Raw genomic sequence first — 22,200 nt, 5'->3', positions numbered from 1 at the left:
AGTTGTTTTGAACGCACTGAAGTATAAAATTGGAGATTTCCGAGTTCTGAGATCCCTGTTGTTGTGAACGCACTGAAGTATAAAGTTTGAGATTTCCGAGTTCTGAGCTCCAAGTTGTTTTGAACGCACTGAATTATAACTTTTGAGATTTCCGAGTTCTGAGCTCCCTGTTGTTTTAAACGCACTGAAGTATAAAATTGGAGATTTCCGAGTTGTTTTGAACGTCACCTACTGTTGTCGTTTGGTCGACGGCGCCCCCAGGTGGTGGGTTGTGATACTGGACATTTAGGTGAGGTGAAGTTTTATTTTAAACCAACAGGGGGCAAGCTTTGGTACATGCATATGCATATGTCATGCTCTGTTGTTGTGGCAACCCCCAACGATGACAGGAAATCGCGGTAATTTCAATTTATTGTTTTGTTGTGTCGCAGTTTACCCGTTTAAGCTTGCTAACATTAGTTAAGCTAACAATCCTAATGTTGAACAAAATAAGTTACCGGGTGCAATGCGTAACCGCCACAAGTTGGCTAGTTATCTAGCTAATTTACAACGTTTGTTGACTTTGTTCTATTAGTTATTTTTGCGCGAAAAACCGTTAGCTAGGCTAACTTTTGTGGCTTAGCGCGCCGAGGCTGCAGCTACTTGAAGATGGAGCTTCGAAGGAAATCTGCTCCAGTGGAGATGAACGTGAGAAGGTCGACCCGTTTGAGGAAAAATAAGAGCACGTTTTTAGAGGTGGGTGATTTTTTTTCAATTGAGTGAGTTAGCTTTTCCGCCTTCCTCTCTCTTCCTCATCCGACTTTTCATAGCCACGTAGCTAACTAGCTTGGCACTGTAGTGTCATAGAGAGCGAGAGTACAGCACGTTCAGCGCATTTGATTGTACCTGGCTGCTTTAAACTCCTGGTAAGTTTAGTTAGCTACCTAACTAAAGTCCTTGAATATAAATTCAAAGCATAGCTGAATCACTATATTAGACGCCAGGTTTGCAAGCTTAGTAATAATGACTTCCTGACATTGTTTGAACCTCATCTTGCGTTGAAAGCTGGCTGGCTAGGTAATAGTTTCACTTCGTGTTTCTAACTGTTTCTGTCGGATCAGACTGCTCTCATAGACTAGACGTAACATAGTCAACGTCAAGCCGGGACACTCAAATTAGTATGTTATGTTTGGTATGGTTACAAAAGATAGAAGGTTTCTTAAAGTTAAAACGAAAGGAAGGTGGGTGTATGACGCGAACATCTAGCAATCCAAAGGACCTTTTTGACAACACCCAACCTTAACACCCAACCCATAGAGTTAACGTTAGCCAGCTAGTTAGCGTTAGCCACCAAGCCGCCTAGCAAACGTTAGCCACAACACATCTGTTTAGCAAATTCGTAACATATCATGTGTTTTGCAAATTCATAACATATTGTATGTTTTGGCAACTCGTAATGTATCTTACCAATTGTAATTCATAACATATCTTACAATATGGATGATGGACATCCACAAATTAACACATACCATACGAAACGTAACATATCATACTATATTAAGTGTCTCAAATTTACTTACAGGATAATACGAAATGCTCAGACCACATTGGTTGTATCCATTGGAACTAGGAGTTGCAGCGATGTTAAGTTATGTGCAAAAATATCACCGACTTGATTGTGTGACTCATCCTAGGATACAGAGGAAAATAGAGAAGAGTTTCAGAACAACGTTATGATGGATGATGATGATCATTCTCCAGCCCTGTCAGAAGATGAGGCCACCACAAAGCGGTGTGGGGACTCTCACCTGGATGTGACCGTAGGTTTTAACCATAGACCTATAAGGGGTTTTAGCCATAGACACACATTGGCCTTGCACTGTACAATTGAGCCTATTCCTCACAGGAAATGATAACATTTACAGCTCTATGACGGTGTCTTGATTAACGTTATTTTCTTACTGTTTGCATGAAAGACACTGTAGTGAAGACATTTTTAAACGTTGGCCTTGTCCTGTATGATTTATTCCTCACGTCAAATGAAATCATACACATCTTTAGGATTTATCGATCATTTGCTTTCTGTTACTTTGCATTGATGAAACTGTAGATAGGACACTGTGAAATTATTAATTTGAAATGAAGACTTGTCCCTGTCACTTTTTTTTAGTATCTATGATATCTTCAAATTATTCACACACACACCTTGCAATAAGCAACCTAAGATGAGTGTTTTTCCAATTTTAAACTATTAATTTCAGACATTCTCTCCATTCCCTACTGGGGGGGGAAAATAATTTTTAAACAGGGAGTTAAGAATTGGATGTTGAACCGGTTAGACCGAGAAGAAGACTCTGAGAGAAAAGAGGAAGAAGAAGAAGACTCACGCAAAAACAAACAACACGCCTCTCGAATTCCTGCTTTTCACAAAACATTAGCCAAAAAACGCCCCACCACCACCACCAGCACCAGCAGCAGCAGCAGCAGCAGTCAAAGCTCAGATCCACCTGCCCCGTCTATTACCAGAACAGAGTCTTCTAAACAGGCATCTTCAACAAGCAGCAGTGGGGAGATGTCAAGATCAAAACTGCCCGGTATTAGAGAAACAGGTCTCCCTCTTCCTACAGTCCGTCTACATAAACTCAACCCTCAGACCCTGTCTCATGCTGTTAGCTCCCCAGAGCAAAGCCCCAGCTCTCTGGATGTTACTCCATCTGAAGGGCATCAGGAGCAGCTCCATCCCATGACGGCAACCCCTAGACCGGCCCTCAGGGCTGACGCAGGGGACTATGGTGACCCAGGAAAACCACTCCAGACCACCGAAGAGCTCGCCACTCCATCTCAATATACAATTGAGACATTCCTCACCACCACTGAAACTGTGCAGAAGGGCACGGAGGAAGAGTTTGAGGCTGAGGTTAGAATGGATAGTGGCGACATCTCCTCTGGTCACGCTGAAAAGGAATCCCTAGAGATAGTTGAGAGTGAGAAGGAGGAGACTGATCTGAATCAGCCTGATGATGATGATGTGGAAACGGGCTATGAGGAAACTCCCTGTGAGGCTGAGGCCACGGAGATTGAGTTTCTATTAGAAGAGGATGGAGATGGGTTGGACTCCCCATTGCGGGAGGAGAAGGAGCTTGAGAAGCCCAGTGTTGAGACTGAGCGCTTCAGTGAATCTGAGGCTGTTAGTAAAAATCGAGACAAGTCTGCAAACGAGGAGATGGTTTCTGGAAAATGGTCCAAAAACCCTGAGGATACAACCGACGCTGATACCTCAGTCCCCTCGCCCAGAGCAGTGCCTCAGAGAACAACTAGATCCAGTCAGTCGAACAAGGTGAGGCGTCTAGATATCCGTTATTTCTCTTGCTATTACCCATCTTGGGTAATAGCAACGCCTTAGGAAAAATCTGTATTGTATTTATTGTCTGCAGTTTTATATGTCCTTTTGTCTGTGCTTGCTTTGTTTTGAATGGATGCTCTGCACAGAGCCACAAACAGAATGACCCCATGGGGGATAAGAGTCATTATCTTATCCTAATCTCAACGACATACAAACAATCCCATATTCCTCCTTGTAATAGTTATTGTAATCTGTTCTCTTGCTTCATGTTTTAAATCTCACTCTTCAATTTGTAGACGTCGTGGTGCTGGAGCTTTGCACTATTCTGCCTTTTCCCCTCCACTCTGCTTGTGATTGGGGGACTGGGTCAACACGTCTGGCATTATGGGATGCCTCTGTCGGTGTCACAGTTGGTGGGACAGTTGGAGCTGCACTGGCTGGAGGGACTGTGGGTGCAACACGAGCCTTGTAACTCAGATTGTCGGTGAGAAAAGTGTTACAGAACATAATTGTAACTTTTTTGTTTGACCCCTTCACAAATATATGTTTTATATGTAATTTTATAAGTAATGCAATCTTTCACAGCTTTTGGTGGATGGTGGGACGGAGAACAGATATAGATTTATCAGAGAATATTTTAGTCCCAAATGGCACCCTATTGTCTACATAGTGCAGTGCTTTTGACCTTTTAACCCTATGGGTGGCTCTGGTCAAAAGCAGAGCGCCATCTAGGGAATAGGGTGCCATTTGGGACGTAACCGTGGGTTTGTCACCGTTGGCATCATCTACCACAGTGTTTGACGTCGTCATTAGGAAGGGTTTGAGCGTATTGGGATGTCCAGTCCCTTTTTTAAAGAGCGACTGCCTTTTTAAAAAGCAACGAGTACCTATGTGGCGTAGATATGAGTCAGAAACATTTATTCTGTCAAAATTGACTACAAAGTGTAAATGGGATCATTTTGGTCAGAAAGTCAGTCTCGTCTAAAGCGGAGTTTGGAACATCCATGCGTCGCAACGGGTAAATGAAGGTTGGGTTTTGATTTGACGATGTCCATTTGCCCACTAATATGGGGTGAACAGCTGCGGTGACTACCCTCTATCCTATAGCACAGACTGAGCTATAGACTTGCTCATCAGCTCCAACTGTTTACATAAGACAACACGCCACACATTTTTTAACTTGAGAAATACTGCACCCAACACCTTAGTTGGATGTAAAATTGCACAACTGAAACATCCTCGGCAAAAAACGGTAACTCAGGAAATCGGCAATTCATTTAATCTTAGATTCATTCTGGGGATTTTGAGGAAGTGAAATAGGCTTCCGCGTCTACAGTTTCTCATGGGGGACAAACCTCATTAAACAAACGCAGAATCGGTCAGGAAACACACCACCTCCAAGACTGAAATCTCGTTTTTTTTCTAATGAGCAACAGCAAAAACACACGAGCCAATCAGCGAGTTCAGTGGCTCTTTTTAAGAAGACCTCCGGTAGCTGGATCTGTAAACTCCTCTGGCCCTCTCCCACACCAGAACCTGTCTGGTTCACCACCAGCCCAACACCTGCAGTGTGGGTGAAATAGTTCTCTGACCAGTTGGAGGTTCCTGTGTTCACACAATACAGGACTAGTCAATTACAGGTCACTAGCCTGCTTCCATTTCTCTTTGTGCTGTACAGCTAACTCCTATAGTCATATTGGCTGATCTGGGACCAGGCGAGCAGGTCATCCTCATGTCATAATGTCTTCAGTCTGCACAATGACGTTGAAGGTGTAATTGAGTCTTGTGTGAACCAGGTCCGATGACTAGTGATGTACGGAAAGTATTCAGACGCCTTGACTTTTTCCACATTTTGTTACTTTACAGCCTTATTCTAAAATGGATTAAATACATTTAGTTTCTTCTCAGCAATCTACACACAATACCCCATAATGACAAAGCGAAAACAGGTTTTTAGAATTTTTAGCAAATTTATTACAAATAAAAAAACAGATACCTTATTTACATAAGTATTCAGACCCTTTGCTATGAGACTCAAAATTGAGCTCAGGTGCATCCTGTTTCCATTGATCATCCTTGATGTTTCTACAACTTGATTGGAGTCCACCTGTGGTACATTCAATTGATTGGACATGATTTGGAAAGGCACACACCTGTCTAGACAAAGGAGATGATTGTGGACTACAGGGGAAAAAAGAGGACTGAGCACGCCCCCATTCTCATCTACGGGGCTGTAGTGGAACAGGTTGAGGGCTTCAAGTTGACCAGTTGGAGGTTAGTCATAGACTGTTCTCTCTGCTACCGCACGGCAAGCGGTACCGGAGCGCCAAGTCTAGGTCCAAAAGGCTTCTTAACAGCTTCTACCTCCAAGCCATAAGACTCCTGAACAGCTAATCAAATGGCTACCCGGTACCGCTTGCCGTGCGGTAGCAGAGAGAACAGTCTATGACTAGGGTGGCTGGAGTCTTTGACAATTTTTAGGGCCTTCCTTTGACACCGCCTGGTAAAGAGGTCCTGGATGGCAGGAAGCTTGGCCCCAGTGATGTACTGGGCCGTACGCACTACCCTCTGTAGTGCCTTGTGATCAGAGGTGGAGCAATTGCCATACCAAGCGGTGATGCAACCAGTCAGGATGCTCTCGATGGTGCAGCTGTAGAACTTTTTGAGGATCTGAGGACCCATGCCAAATCTTTTCAGTCTCCTGAGGGGGAATAGGTGTTGTCGTGCCCTCTTCACGACTGTCTTGGTGTGTTTGGACCATGATAGTTTGTTGGTGATGTGGACACCAAGGAACTTGAAGCTCTCAACCTGCTCCACTACAGCCCCGTCGATGAGAATGGGGGCTTGCTTGGTCCTCCTTTTCCTGTAGTCCATAATCATCTCCTTTGTCTTGATCACGTTGAGGAAGAGGTTGTTATCCTGGCACCACACGTCTCTGACCTCATCCCTATAAGCTGTCTCATCGTTGTCGGTGATCAGGCCTACCACTGTTGTGTCGTCGGCAAACTTAATGATGGTGTTGGAGTCGTGCCTGGCCATACAGTCATGGGTGAACAGGGAGTACAGGAGGGGACTGAGCACGCACCCCTGAGGGGCCCCCGTGTTGAGGATCAGCGTGGCAGATGTGTTGTTACCTAACCTTACCACCTGCGGGCGTGTGTCTGGAGCACTACTGTAGTCCTAATTGAATTGCTCTAAGAGGACAAATACAGTTGTTTGAATTGAATTGCTAAATGTTTTTCTCTTCTCTAATCAGTGTGAGCCTGGTGGAGAGCGTCCCTGAAGGCCTATTCTACCCACCGGATTCCTCATCCCTGCCAAGCATCTCTGAGACATGGACTAACCTACTGACCAGGGCCAACAGCTCTGTGGACATAGCTGCTTTCTACTTCACCCTACGAGACACTGACCTGGGGCTCACAGAGCCTAGTGCTGTACAGGTAGGAGGACACTGACCTGGGGCTCACAGAGCCTAGTGCTGTACAGGTAGGAGGACACTGACCTGGGACTCACAGAGCCTAGTGCTGTACAGGTAGGAGGACACTGACCTGGGGCTCACAGAGCCTAGTGCTGTACAGGTAGGAGGACACTGACCTGGGACTCACAGAGCCTAGTGCTGTACAGGTAGGAGGACACTGACCTGGGACTCACAGAGCCTAGTGCTGTACAGGTAGGAGGACACTGACCTGGGACTCACAGAGCCTAGTGCTGTACAGGTAGGAGGACCTGGGACTCACAGAGCCTAGTGCTGTACAGGTAGGAGGACACTGACCTGGGACTCACAGAGCCTAGTGCTGTACAGGTAGGAGGACACTGACCTGGGACTCACAGAGCCTAGTGCTGTACAGGCAGGAGGACACTGACCTGGGACTCACAGAGCCTAGTGCTGTACAGGTAGGAGGACACTGACCTGGGACTCACAGAGCCTAGTGCTGTACAGGTAGGAGGACACTGACCTGGGACTCACAGAGCCTAGTGCTGTACAGGTAGGAGGACACTGACCTGGGACTCACAGAGCCTAGTGCTGTACAGGTAGGAGGACACTGACCTGGGACCCACAGAGCCTAGTGCTGTACAGGTAGGAGGACACTGACCTGGGGCTCACAGAGCCTAGTGCTGTACAGGTAGGAGGACACTGACCTGGGACTCACAGAGCCTAGTGCTGTACAGGTAGGGGGACACTGACCTGGGGCTCACAGAGCCTAGTGCTGTACAGGTAGGAGGACACTGACCTGGGACTCACAGAGCCTAGTGCTGTACAGGTAGGAGGACACTGACCTGGGACTCACAGAGCCTAGTGCTGTACAGGTAGGAGGACACTGACCTGGGACTCACAGAGCCTAGTGCTGTACAGGTAGGAGGACACTGACCTGGGACTCACAGAGCCTAGTGCTGTACAGGTAGGAGGACACTGACCTGGGACTCACAGAGCCTAGTGCTGTACAGGTAGGAGGACACTGACCTGGGACTCACAGAGCCTAGTGCTGTACAGGTAGGAGGACACTGACCTGGGACTCACGGAGCCTAGTGCTGTACAGGTAGGAGGACACTGACCTGGGACTCACGGAGCCTAGTGCTGTACAGGTAGGAGGACACTGACCTGGGACTCACAGAGCCTAGTGCTGTACAGGTAGGAGGACACTGACCTGGGACTCACAGAGCCTAGTGCTGTACAGGTAGGAGGACACTGACCTGGGACTCACAGAGCCTAGTGCTGTACAGGCAGGAGGACACTGACCTGGGACTCACAGAGCCTAGTGCTGTACAGGTAGGAGGACACTGACCTGGGACTCACAGAGCCTAGTGCTGTACAGGTAGGAGGACACTGACCTGGGACTCACAGAGCCTAGTGCTGTACAGGTAGGAGGACACTGACCTGGGACCCACAGAGCCTAGTGCTGTACAGGTAGGAGGACACTGACCTGGGGCTCACAGAGCCTAGTGCTGTACAGGTAGGAGGACACTGACCTGGGACTCACAGAGCCTAGTGCTGTACAGGTAGGGGGACACTGACCTGGGGCTCACAGAGCCTAGTGCTGTACAGGTAGGAGGACACTGACCTGGGACTCACAGAGCCTAGTGCTGTACAGGTAGGAGGACACTGACCTGGGACTCACAGAGCCTAGTGCTGTACAGGTAGGAGGACACTGACCTGGGACTCACAGAGCCTAGTGCTGTACAGGTAGGAGGACACTGACCTGGGACTCACAGAGCCTAGTGCTGTACAGGTAGGAGGACACTGACCTGGGACTCACAGAGCCTAGTGCTGTACAGGTAGGAGGACACTGACCTGGGGCTCACAGAGCCCAGTGCTGTACAGGTAGGAGGACACTGACCTGGGACTCACAGAGCCTAGTGCTGTACAGGTAGGAGGACACTGACCTGGGACTCACAGAGCCTAGTGCTGTACAGGTAGGAGGACACTGACCTGGGACTCACAGAGCCTAGTGCTGTACAGGTAGGAGGACACTGACCTGGGACTCACAGAGCCTAGTGCTGTACAGGTAGGAGGACACTGACCTGGGACTCACAGAGCCTAGTGCTGTACAGGTAGGAGGAGAAAAGGGTTGATTTGAGATGTTTTACTCATTTTTGGGTTTACATGTTTGTTTGTTTTTAAGGAAAGAACATTTACATCTATAAATTTGTGCTTTGTGTTGTGATGATATATATATATATCTCAATCATATAATCATATCAACATCTCAAATGACTTCCCCATTCCAAGAGAACCAGTGGATGTTTAGGATAGCTGTGCCGTTGCGCTCTGTGTACATCGTTTTCTCACTGATCAGTTATATTTTGATGTAACATGGATTTTATTGCTCCCGCTGTGACCTGCATGTGCTTTACAGGGAAAACAGGTCTTCAAGCAGCTGATGGAACTTGAAGCAAAAGGAGTGAAACTTCAGATTGCTGTTAATGGTCCTCAGACTGATACTCGAGACACGGCGGATTTATCTAGAACAGGTACATGAAGCAGCTCTGTTTCCACAGCGGGTCCCTCTGGCCTTGTCTCGTGGGATTTGTTTTTCAGGTTATGCGTGTATTCAGGAAATTACTTGCAAATGACTATGTGGTTGTCTATCCTACCTTTAGTTGAATGCACTCTGTATTCGCTCTAGATACGAGTGTCTGCTAAATTACCTAAATGTAAAAGCCAGTGTTAAAATACTGTATCTTTCAAACAACATATTTTTTAAGATTGCTTGTTATGTTTGTCTAATCTCTGCTTCCTTTCTGTGTTCAGGTGCAGAGGTACGGGAGGTGGATCTCCAGTCCGTGACAGGAGGTATCATCCACACCAAGCTGTGGGTCGTGGATCAGAAACACCTCTACCTGGGCAGTGCCAACATGGATTGGCGTTCCCTCACACAGGTATTGATATAATTTGCTTTTTATAGAAAACATCATCTGAACTGATGATCAGGAAAACTGGTGAAACAGCATGTTAGTTTGTAGTCCAGGCTGTATAAAATGTGAGCCGTGTAAGAATTGATGCATCTCCTTATCGTATATATCTTCCAATGCATTAATTGATGATTGATTGATTCACGATTGATTGGTGGATTGATTGATTGATCATCTCTGTGCATCTCAGGTGAAGGAGGTGGGAGTTTCCATGGAGGACTGCAGCTGCCTGGCACAGGATGCGTCAAGGATATTCGGGGTGTACTGGAACATCGGTGCTCAGAAAAATGGTTCCCTACCCCCCTTCTGGCCTGCCCGATACTCTGCCCTCTCCAGCTCCGAGCACCCCTTGAATCTCAAACTCAATGGAGTCCCCGCACGAGTATATCTCTCTGTGAGTTGGATCTTCTAGTTATCTGAGTCCCAAAAGGCACCCTATTCCCTACATAGTGCACTACTTTTGACCAGAGCCCTATGGGAGGAAATGGTGTCATTTGGGACAGACTATTTAACCCCTTCCACTCATATTTTTCATAATGCTACTGATAGTTAAACAAACTGTCCCATTGTTTCAGAGTGCTCCACCTCAGATATCAGCTTATGGACGCTCAGACGATCTATCCACCATCCTCTCTGTCATCGCAGACGCCCAGAAATATGTCTACATCTCAGTCATGGACTATCTTCCAATGTCCCAGTTCACTGAGCCACTCAGGTGACTGTCAGTACTCAGGTCGAATCCTAACTTCCACTTGTGTTGAAATTTCACTTCTCCCATTGACATCAATGCCCGAGTGAAAATTTGACTTGAGTTAGGATTCACTCCTTTTAATGATTCTCTAACGTTATGTAACAGTGTATCAGATTTTTAATTAGGACATTTATTGGATGTATGTTGTGTATATGTTTTTAAACATGTAACCAATCAGGTAAATTTTTTTGTATTAGGTTCTGGCCTGCGATTGACTCAGCCATACGGGCAGCAGCGTGTACTAGCGGGGTAGAGGTCAACATTCTAGTAAGCTGCTGGTCACATTCTCCGGGCTCCATGTTCCTCTTCCTACAGTCTCTGACCGTCCTCAACAGACCTCCCCTGGGATGCAACATCAATGTGGTACGTATGCTGTTTCCATTTCTCCACCTTTTTTTTTTTTTTAAACCATAAAAATACTTGGAAGACAGCTGAAGCGAGCACACCATTTTCTTCGGGAAATGTACCTTCCCTAGTTTTGCATTCGGTTGTTGTAATTAATGTCCTATGTCCGTGACGTGTCCTACAGAAAGTATTTGAGGTGCCTTCAACAGCAGAGCAGAAGAAGATTCCTTTCTCAAGAGTGAACCATGCCAAGTACATGGTGACAGACAGAGTCGTCTATATAGGTACTGCACATCACGATCACTACTCATTGGACAAAATGTCTGTTGTTTTTATGGATTTGATTCTGCTGCAAAACCAACGTCTGCTGTTTTTTTTTTTACAGTATAAACATCACATTGCAATTAGCATTCTGATGTACACAGAAACTTTGACCTGCCATATCAGTGCACTAACTTGTATCTCATATTGTGTGAACACAGGAACCTCCAACTGGTCAGAGAACTATTTCACCCACACTGCAGGTGTTGGGCTGGTGGTGAACCAGACAGGTTCTGTGGTGGGAGACGGTCAGAGGAGTTTACAGACCCAGCTACAGGAGGTCTTCTTAAAGGACTGGACGTCTCAATACGCCCAAACCCTTTCCAATGACGACGCCAAACACTGTGGTAGATGATGCTAACTGTGATGGCCCATGGCTCTGCATCCCAAATGGCACCCTATTCCATATATAGTGCACTACTTTTGACCAGAAAAAAAAAATAGTGCACTATGTAGGGAATAGGGTTCCATTTGTGACGCGACCCCATATTGTTTTTGGCATATACTTTCACTGGTGCTCAGTGTGCTGCCTATCACAAGAGCATGCGCTTACATTGCATTTAATGCTTACAAATTGTTTTAAACAACTCACATTTCATAATTCTGTTCTGTTACATGCAGCATTTGACTATATGTATGTACATTTTTTGGTGTATACATATTTTCTACTTGAGTTATTTGCGGTAACTTTTTTTTCGCTTCTCAATGGAAGTGTCAATATTGAAATCATCTTGAAGTTCTGTTTTTGATCAATTTCCTTTTCTTTGACTGACTGACACTGTCAGTGACTCGAGGCATGTGTTGTCTATAAGGGAAAAGACTGATTACCTGTCAGTGTCATGCCAGGTGCATTTATGTGTTATGTTATCTGTTGATACTGTTTACAACCAAAGATGTTTCAACTTCATTCTTGTTCTTGAAATTAAATATTTGTTATTGTTTTTAAGCCCACGAATCCTTGTCTTGTATCATAATCAGTGATCGCATTATTGGACCAAAAAAGCTATAGTGTTTATGATCCAGTCTGTTTTAAACTGATGAAAGATACAGGGCTTTTATTTTGAAATCCGACGTCACGGGGCATCTTCTGCCCCGGAAGTGAAACTTATTCCAGAAATCAAATATTACCATCTTCCTGTCATGTGCCGCTGGATTTAAATAATAATTTAGAAACGATAACCATTCTTTTCTGATAAATTAAACAGAAGGCTACAATCAAGGAAGCGTGAGCGGGAAATCATGTTTTATCATGTAAGATGTTCGATTTGTATGATCTTGTGACGATAACAAACACCACCATGGTGGCTAACTATGCTATCGCTAGTGCTAGCTGGTTGGCTAGCTATCTAGCTCACTGCTCTGTTAACCAACTGTTGCCAAAATGAAACATCTACGTCCATAATAGTTCTGCATATTTAACTGTTTGATACCTCTGGTGATGATAGTTTGTTAAGAAAGCCAGCTATGAATCCGATAGCTACATGTTACTTTAGGGCGTTTTCACACTTGGACCCTTTCAGCCAATTTTTGTGAACTCAGTGCGGTTTTTTGTGCAGTGTGACTCCTCAAAAGAGCCCCCGAACCGAACTGAGACCATCTCGACAGGTGGTCTGAGTTTGATTCGCTTGAATTCAGCGGTCCGGTTCCCTTTTGCAGGATAATGTGAACGCAAAGCTCCATATGTTCGCTTGTCAATATTCCCGCCCCACACACTAGACTACTGCAACACCGTTTCCCTTGGCATAAACCATCACGCTGGCGCCACAAAAAAGAGATGATGATGTGTAGGTTTGCAGAATTATTTTTTTTTTCAGATTTATTAGCGATTGTCAAGGACGCACAGAAATTCGTTTTTAGTTCAGATTATTTGTTTGCAATATGTGATCAATAGGCTGAGAGCGTCATAAACTGTTTGAATAGTGTGAGAAGACAATTTATTTGGTGAGAATCACAACATAGGTACAAAATCTGTTTTAACTCTTAAAGGGGCAGTAGCCTACCTTGGGTGTACAATTTTCAATTACAGCGTTATTTATTCTGCAGTTATTCTATTGCTATTTATTTTTGCTAGCTATCAAATGTACATGTTAATAGTATCTTCTGATTAGAATGATGTATAATATTTTTACTAAATGCAATCTATTAGCTTCCAAAATGGAAGTAGGTATATCTAGCAGTCGGGTAACACATTCTGATTAATTGGCTTGTCCTGCACTTTGTAAAAACCCAGAGTGCATGTAGATGAAAGATCTTGTTTCCTTTCTTAACAGCAATGTGAATGCAAAGAGGACAAAATAGGTGAAGTGAACTGGCAACATAGTTGAGTCCTTAGTCAAAGGCAAGGGCAGTGTGAATACAAAGAGAACTGAGTTCTTTAGCTCTTTTCTTTACCCCAGAGTTCACTTGAAAGAGGACTGAGATGGGTTATTTTAAAGAGGACTATACGTGAAAACGCCCTTAGACTCAATGAAAGTAAGTGCTGGCATTCTCAGCAATAAACAGTATGACTTGTAAAGTACTAAGTTACCTATTGTAAAAACAAACTTTACACTAACTATATATATATAAACTCAGCAAAAAAAGAAACGTCCTCACTGTCAACTGCGTTTATTTTCAGCAAACTTAACATGTGTAAATATTTGTGTGAACATAAGATTCAACAACTGAGACATAAACTGAACAAGTTCCACAGACATGTGACTAACAGAAATTGAATAATGTGTCCCTGAACAAAGGGGGGGTCAAAATCAAAAGTAACAGTCAGTATCTGGTGTGGCCACCAGCTGCATTAAGTACTGCAGTGCATCTCCTCATGAATTGCACCAGATTTGCCAGTTCTTGCTGTGAGATGTTACCCCACTCTTCCACCAAGGCACCTGCAAGTTCACTGACATTTCTGGGGGGAATGGCCCTAGCCCTCACCCTCCGATCCAACAGGTCCCAGACGTGCTCAATGGGATTGAGATCCAGTCTCTTCGCTGGCCATGGCAGAACACTGACATTCCTGTCTTGCAGGAAATCACGCACAGAACGAGCAGTATGGCTGGTGGCTTTGTCATGCTGGAGGGTCATGTCAGGATGAGCCTGCAGGAAGGGTACCACATGAGGGAGGAGGATGTCTTCCCTGTAACGCACATCGTTGAGATTGGCTGCAATGACAACAAGCTCCGTCCGATGATGCTGTGACACACCGCCCCAGAGGGAGTGCTCCTAATCTCAGCTTGTTACCTGTATAAAAGACACCTGTCCACAGAAGCAATCAATCAATCCGATTCCAAACTCTCCACCATGGCCAAGACCAAAGAGGTCTCCAAGGATGTCAGGGACAAGATTGTAGACCTACACAAGACTGGAATGGGCTACAAGACCATCGCCAAGCAGCTTGGTGAGAAGGTGACAACAGTTGGTGCGATTATTCGCAAATGGAAGAAACACAAAAGACCTGTCAATCTCCCTCGGCCTGGGGCTCCATGCAAGATCTCACCTCGTGGAGTTGCAATGATCATGAGAACGGTGAGGAATCAGCCCAGAACTACACGGGAGGATCTTGTGAATGATCTCAAGGCAGATGGGACCATAGTCACCAAGAAAACAATTGGTAACACACTATGCCGTGAAGGACTGAAATCCTGCAGCGCCTGCAAGGTCCCCCTGCTCAAGAAAGCACATATACAGGCCCGTCTGAAGTTTGCCAATGAACATCTGAATGATTCAGAGGAGAACTGGGTGAAAGTGTTGTGGTCAGATGAGACCAAAATCAAGCTCTTTGGCATCAACTCAACTCGCCGTGTTTGGAAGAGGAGGAATGCTGCCTATGACCCCAAGAACACCATCCCCACCATCAAACATGGAGGTGGAAACATTATGCTAAGGGGGTGTTTTTCTGCTAAGGGGACAGGACAACTTCACCGCATCAAAGGGACGATGGACGGGGCCATGTACCATCAAATCTTGGGTGAGAACCTCCTTCCCTCAGCCAGGGCATTGAAAATGGGTCGTGGATGGGTATTCCAGCATGACAATGACCCAAAACACACGGCCAAGGCAACAAAGGAGTGGCTCAAGAAGAAGCACATTAAGGTCCTGGAGTGGCCTAGCCAGTCTCCAGACCTTAATCCCATAGAAAATCTGTGGAGGGAGCTGAATGTTCGAGTTGCAAAACGTCAGCCTCGAAACCTTAATGACTTGGAGAAGATCTGCAAAGAGGAGTGGGACAAAATCCCTCCTGAGATGTGTGCAAACCTGGTGGCCAACTACAAGAAACGTCTGACCTCTGTGATTGCCAACAAGGGTTTTGCCGCCAAGTACTAACTCATGTTTTGCAGAGGGGCCAAATACTTATTTCCCTCATTAAAATGCAAATCAATTTATAACATCTTTGACATGCGTTTTTCTGGATTTTGTTGTTGTTATTCTGTCTCTCACTGTCCAAATAAACCTACCATTAAAATTATAGACTGATCATGTCTTTGTCAGTGGGAAAAACGTACAAAATCAGCAGGGGATCAAATACTTTTTTCCCTCACTGTATGTATATATATATATATATATATATATATATATATATATATATATATATATGATCATTTACAGATTTCCCTGGAGCATGAGATCCTGCTCCACCCTCGGTACTTTGGTCCCAACCTCCTGAACACTGTGAAACAGAAGCTCTTCACAGAAGTGGAGGGAACATGCACAGGAAAGTGAGTGGTATTGAGCCAGGGAAGCTTCCCTTTCATTAACCTTGCTCAGGGTAGTGAAACTAACTGATATTCAGTGTGGACTCCAGGCTACATTTCAATGTAGACAAGAGACCACAAATTGTCTTTACAGTTTGCACACTTCCACAACACCTGGTTGGTTGTTTTGACCAGTAACACGTTGATTTGCTTTGCTCAGTTAATGACTCAGTACAACGCTCTGTTTCAGATATGGATTCGTCATTGCGGTGACCACCATTGACAACATTGGTGCAGGTGTCATCCAACCAGGCAGGGGATTCGTGCTTTACCCCGTCAAGTACAAGGCTATTGTCTTCCGTCCATTCAAAGGCGAGGTGGTAGATGCCGTGGTTACCCAGGTCAACAAAGTAAGGAAAGAAAGCCAGTATTCCCTAGGTCAGGGGTCATCAACTAGATTCATTTTTTTAATTACAAATAATTTGTTGACTGCAAATTGACCGCAAAAAAGCCCAAACAGATAAAATATTTGACTAAAAGATCATTTCAAACCTTGCTTACATTTGTATACAATCACATATCTCTCTATTATGCGTGGGAATACTTTTGAACAGATTTCAAAAATTAAAATCACTTGGAGCTGATTTGCTGGTGTTTTTATAGTCTTTTATGGCCAACAATTAATTATTTTTTTGGGGGGCCTCAATTTAGGGGGCAAAAATAAAATCACCCGTGGGCCATATTCAATGTTCTGGGTACAAAACAATAGGTACAAAGGTTAAAAAAAATACACAACATGTACTGTACATAGACCTACAGGATGTCATAATGAAAACAATCCGAGCGGTTGCATGAAAACATGGAGTGGCTCAGTGAACTGAGACATTGGAAGGGAGTCCATGACTGAGATGTAGACATATTTCTGGGCGTCTGCGATGACGGGAGAGGATGGTGGATAGATCGTCTGAGCGTCCATAAGCTGCTATCTGAGGTGGAGCGCTCTGAAACAATGGGACAGTTTGTTTAACTATCAGTAGCATGAGTGGAAGGGGTTAGTTATTCAGACTGTGTGGAAAAAATTATACCCTATTCCCTTTATAGTGCACTACTTTTGACCAGAGCCCATAGGGTGCCATGTGGGACACAGCCAAATCTTGACAAGAATATAGATCATATTGTTTTCATGATGTGGTGAAATTAATACCAGATGTTCTGTTCTTTTCAGGTTGGACTGTTCACAGAGATCGGCCCCATGTCCTGTTTCATCTCTCGTCATGTAGGTACACATGGAAGTGTCTCTTTAGTTGTTGAACGGTTTTATTGATAGACTCTTAAATGTCAATATGGTCACTTACTGTTTCTGCAGTCCATTCCCTCAGAGATGGAGTTTGACCCCAACTCAAATCCTCCATGTTATAAGACAACCGATGAGGTAAGATCTAAAACTAGCTCTTCACTAAATAGTGGTGGTGTGGGTGTCATTTTGAAAATGAATATTTAGGATTCTGTCCTCTCCCCATTAGGACATTGTAATCCAACAGGACGATGAGATTCGGTTGAAGATCGTGGGAACAAGAGTAGATAAAAACGACATTGTGAGTATACTGTCCAATCACCATCAACTAAGAATGCCACCTGACAGCCCTATATGGTGCATTCGGAAAGTATTCAGACCCCTTGACTTTTTCCACATTTTGTTACGTTACAGCCTTATTCTAAAATGGATTAAATAAATACAAATCCTCAGCAATCCACACACAATACCCCATAATGACAAAGCGAAAACAGTTTTTTTTTTATTGTTTGCTAATTTATGACAAATAAAAAACAGAAATACCTTATTTACATAAGTATTCAGATCCTTTGCTATGAGACTCGAAATTGAGCTCAGGTGCATCCTGTTTCCATTGATCATCCTTTGAGATCAAATCAAATCAAATCAAATTGTATTGGTCACATGCGCCGAATACAACAGGTGCAGACATTACAGTGAAACTACTACTTACAGCCCTTAACCAACAGTGCATTTATTTTTAACAAAAAAAGTAAAAATAAAACAACAACAAAAAAAGTGTTGAGAAAAAAAAGAGCAGAAGTAAAATAAAGTAACAGTAGGGAGGCTATATATACAGGGGGGTACCGTTGCAGAGTCAATGTGCGGGGGCACCGGCTAGTTGAGGTAGTTGAGGTAATATGTACATGTGGGTAGAGTTAAAGTGACTATGCATAAATAATTAACAGAGTAGCAGCAGCGTAAAAAGGATGGGGTGGGGGGGCAGTGCAAATAGTCCGGGTAGCCATGATTAGCTGTTCAGGAGTCTTATGGCTTGGGGGTAGAAGCTGTTGAGAAGTCTTTTGGACCTAGACTTGGCACTCCGGTACCGCTTGCCGTGCGGTAGCAGAGAGAACAGTCTATGACTAGGGTGGCTGGAGTCTTTGACAATTTTGAGGGCCTTCCTCTGACACCGCCTGGTATAGAGGTCCTGGATGGCAGGAAGCTTGGCCCTAGTGATGTACTGGGCCGTACGCACTACCCTCTGTAGTGCCTTGCGGTCGGAGGCCAAGCAGTTGCCATACCAGGCGGTGATGCAACCAGTCAGGATGCTCTCGATGGTGCAGCTGTAGAATGCTTCTACAACTTGATTGGTGTCCACCTGTGGTAAATTAAATTGATTGGATATGATTTGTAAAGGCACACACCTGTCTATATAAGGTCCCTCAGTTGACAGTGCATGTTAGAGCAAAAACCAAGCCATGAGTTCAAACGAATTTTCTGTAGTGCTCCGAGACAGGATTGTGTCGAGGCACAGATCTGGGGAATGGTACCAAAAAATGTCTGCAGCATTGAAGGTCCCCAAGAACACAGTGGCCTCCATCATTCTTAAATGGAAGAAGTTTGGAACCACCAAGACTCTTCCTAGAGCTGGCCGCCCAGCCAAACTGAGCAATCGGGGGAGAAGGGCCTTGGTCAGGGAGGTGACCAAGAACCCAATGGTCACTCTGACAGAGCTCCAGAGTTCCTCTGTGGAGATGGGCGAACATTCCAGAAGGACAACCATCTCTGCAGCACTCCACCAATCAGGCCTTTATGGTAGAGTGGCCAGACGGAAGCCACTCCTCAGTAAAAATCCAGGCTCTGTCGCAGCCGGCCGCGACCGGGAGACACAATTGGCCCAGTGTCGTCCAGGGTAGGGGAGGGAATGGCCGGCAGGGATGTAGCTCAGTTGATTGAGCATGGCGTTTGCAACGCCAGGGTTGTGGGTTCGATTCCCACGGGGGGGGCAAGTATAAAAAAATATATATATGTATTCACTAACTGTAAGTCGCTCTGGATAAGAGCGTCTGCTAAATGACGTAAATGTAAATGTAAATGTAAAAGGCACATGACAGCCCGCTTGGAGTTTGCCAAAAGGCACCTAAAGACTCTCAGACCATGAGAAACAAGATTCTCGGGTCTGATGAAACCAAGATTGAACTCTTTGGCCTGAATGCCAAGCGTCACGTCTGGAGAAAACCTGGCTCCATGCCTACGGTGAAGCATGGTGGTGGCGGCATCATGCTGTGGGGATGTTTTTCAGCGGCAGGGACTGGGAGACTAGTCAGGATCGAGGCAAAGATGAACGGAGCAAAGTACAGAGAGATCCTTGATGAAAACCTGCTCCAGAGCGCTCAGGACCTCAGACTGGGGTGAAGGTTCACCTTCCAACAGGACAACGACCCTAAGCACACAGCCAAGACAACACAGGGGTGGCTTCGGGGGATCTCTGAATGTCCTTGAGTGGCCCAGCCAGAGCCCGGACTTGAACCTGATCGAACATCTCTGGAGAGACCTGAAAATAGCTGTGCAGCAACACTCCCCATCCAACCTGACAGAGCTTGAGAGGATCTGCAGAGAAGAATGGGAAAAACTCTTCAAATACAGGTGTGCCAAGCTTGTAGCGTCATACCCAAGAAGACTCGATGCTGTAATCGCTGCCAAATGTGCTTCAATAAAGTACTGACTAAAGGGTCTGAATACTTATGTAAATGTGATATTTACGTTTTATTTTTTTAATAAATTAGCAAACATTTCTAAAAACCTGTTTTTGCTTTATCATTATGAGGTATTGTGTGTAGATTGATGAGGGGAACAAAACAATTTAATCAATTTTAGAATAAGGCTGTAACGTAACAAAATGTGGAAACAATCAAGAGGTCTGAATACTTTCCGAAGGCACTGTATATCCTCACAGATTGCAAACAACCGCTCGCTATTTAAAATCTGAAATATTTCCATAGTCTCATCGCTATAAACAGCCCTGCAAGTTGTAATGTTGAATATTTGCTTTCCTCTTTTTCAGTTTGCCATTGGATCCCTCATGGATGATTACCTGGGTATGTTGGCGTTTTCACTTTTACTAGTAGTCTTCTTTCATAGGTGTTAAAGAAATGTTTGAAAGATTGAATTGATCTGTAATTCATTTTTTCTGTTTCTCAGGTCTTGTCAGCTGATGTCCCTGCAGTGCTATGCTGGTGTATCAACATACATCTCTCATATTTCATGTAAACTCCCCTACAATACAGTACTGTCAATACTAATATTTTTCTAGGTTGATAATGTGGTATTGCTGCAAATTGTGAAGTTCTAAATGTGGAAGGATCAATGATCCTTTGACACAGTATGAATAGATACTATTGAAACTACCCAGAGCTTGTTGATAAGCAGGTGGTTATGTTGCCGTATTAATCGCTACTGTGTCGTCGGAGTTACCCTTCAGATGTTGTTGTATATTGTATTTTTACAATTTGTGAACTGAAATAAATGTTTATATTTTTTTGTTAATGTTGACCTTGTCTCCATTAAATGTTCAGTCATTGCAAAATATATTTTACCTGGAGGTCTGCTCCATTTTGTATGCGTTGTGCTTTTTAAAATTATACACACAAAAAACAAATGGGATACAGACCTATACATCACATTCAATCAATGGAAATTCATTGAAACCTACTTAGAAAAATAAATTACACATTTTATTGTTGAAACGCAAAATCGTGGCAACTTTGTTTATATTGCTTTTAGTGTCCACAATGCAATTCTACCGGAAATGGGCGTGGCTTCATAACGTTTTCAGATATGAAGAAAATGGCGGAAAATATGCAGCCGGAGTCCGACGAGCGTGGAGACAAATTCATTGCTTTAACTTATTATGACACATTTTAAGAAAATGTTGAGCAATGTAATAAAATAATGACTTTTAAAATAAGTTAAGTTACACGTTATTTTGGCTGACAATTTGTTAGCTACGCTATCCTATAGCATTAGAGCAGTATGTACCGCGGTATGTTAGCTAGTTACCTAACGTTAGTTGGCTACTAATACATCGAACTTGCCAGGCAGTATATTATCTATATGCCAACTAACTAACTACCCAACGTTTATTGACTTGATTATTCACGTAATTTTTAGTTAAGTGGTATAGTCGTTGTGCGTTCTCTATGGACATTGTTAACTCTGGCTATCTTCTCCGATTTCAGAGCACTGTCGTCAGTGTGGGTAACATAAAAACAACCTAACCAGCTCTGCTAGGGCGAGTAAAATGGTCAGAGTGAGGTGTTCTCTCATTTGTATGGAAGCAGTTAGCTTGGGTGCTTGTATTTGGAAGCAGCTAGCCAGTTAGCTTGGGTGCTTGTGTCTGGAAGCAGCTAGCCAGTTAGCTTGGGTGCCGTTGTGAGGTCAGAAAGCTCGGATCAGTACAGCATTAATGAGAGACTGGGTAGCGTCCAGTGTAGTGTGCGCTCTGAATGATCCGAGAGCCGAAACGCTCGGAATTTACGAACACTCCCGAAATCGTAAAATGTCTAGCTAGTAATATATTATGCTAGCAAGAGGTTGCATAGCAACAGCAGCAACTTCCGGTAGACAGCCGAAGCGCTAGTACTTAAAGGATACTGTTTGTTTACAGTATAATTAAATTAACTAATAGTATGTAGTATACAGTACGTTAGTATGGGTATTCGAACACAGCTCATATTTTCTTGTTTGGGCAAAATGCCATTTAATTCCAGCATTTTCAGTCAACGTTTGATTTCAGCGACGCGCCCCAACAGGCAGTAAATACGTCACTGGTGTGCGCCTTGGTTCTTCCTTTCTCTCGTCCTAAAGATGGCGACAGGGGTGAGTAAGATGGAGAGATGCTTTGTCACTGAATTTTTATTTGCATTTCAGCAACCATCTGTACAGAATCTGCCCCATCCGTCAACTTATCAATTACCCTTTAGTATATCTGACATAGTTAGCCCATTTAAACTTCATTTCCATGTTTATTTGTTCCCCTCATACAGTCTTTCTTGACGATGCAGCGTAATAGCATTCGCGGTGGTAAAATGACGCC

The 22,200-nt window shown here is 44.2% G+C and overlaps 2 protein-coding genes across 2 annotated transcripts; both read left to right on the top strand.

Moving 5' to 3' along the window:
- Positions 1-378: 378 nt before the first annotated feature.
- On the top strand, positions 379-12,096 carry LOC311107882 (uncharacterized protein). Its single transcript, XM_084150467.1, has 12 exons — positions 379-735; positions 1,674-1,799; positions 2,288-3,316; positions 3,619-3,806; positions 6,579-6,762; positions 9,178-9,292; positions 9,573-9,700; positions 9,924-10,127; positions 10,309-10,448; positions 10,682-10,847; positions 11,014-11,113; positions 11,312-12,096. Exons 1-12 carry the CDS (start codon positions 649-651, stop codon positions 11,503-11,505), a joined length of 2,661 nt encoding a protein of 886 aa, XP_084006593.1. The 5' UTR covers positions 379-648; the 3' UTR covers positions 11,506-12,096.
- A 146-nt stretch (positions 12,097-12,242) lies between these two features.
- Positions 12,243-20,687, top strand: LOC311107885 (DNA-directed RNA polymerase II subunit RPB7). Its single transcript, XM_084150471.1, has 8 exons — positions 12,243-12,401; positions 15,744-15,853; positions 16,080-16,239; positions 17,055-17,105; positions 17,196-17,261; positions 17,353-17,424; positions 20,170-20,203; positions 20,307-20,687. The coding sequence occupies exons 1-8, from the start codon at positions 12,390-12,392 to the stop codon at positions 20,318-20,320; spliced, it is 519 nt and encodes a 172-aa protein (XP_084006597.1). The 5' UTR covers positions 12,243-12,389; the 3' UTR covers positions 20,321-20,687.
- Positions 20,688-22,200: the final 1,513 nt, after the last annotated feature.

This window comes from Coregonus lavaretus (assembly GCF_964263955.1).
Source record: "Coregonus lavaretus genome assembly, chromosome: 32".
NCBI lineage: Eukaryota > Metazoa > Chordata > Actinopteri > Salmoniformes > Salmonidae > Coregonus > Coregonus lavaretus.
This window is presented reverse-complemented; position numbering and strand designations above follow the sequence as displayed.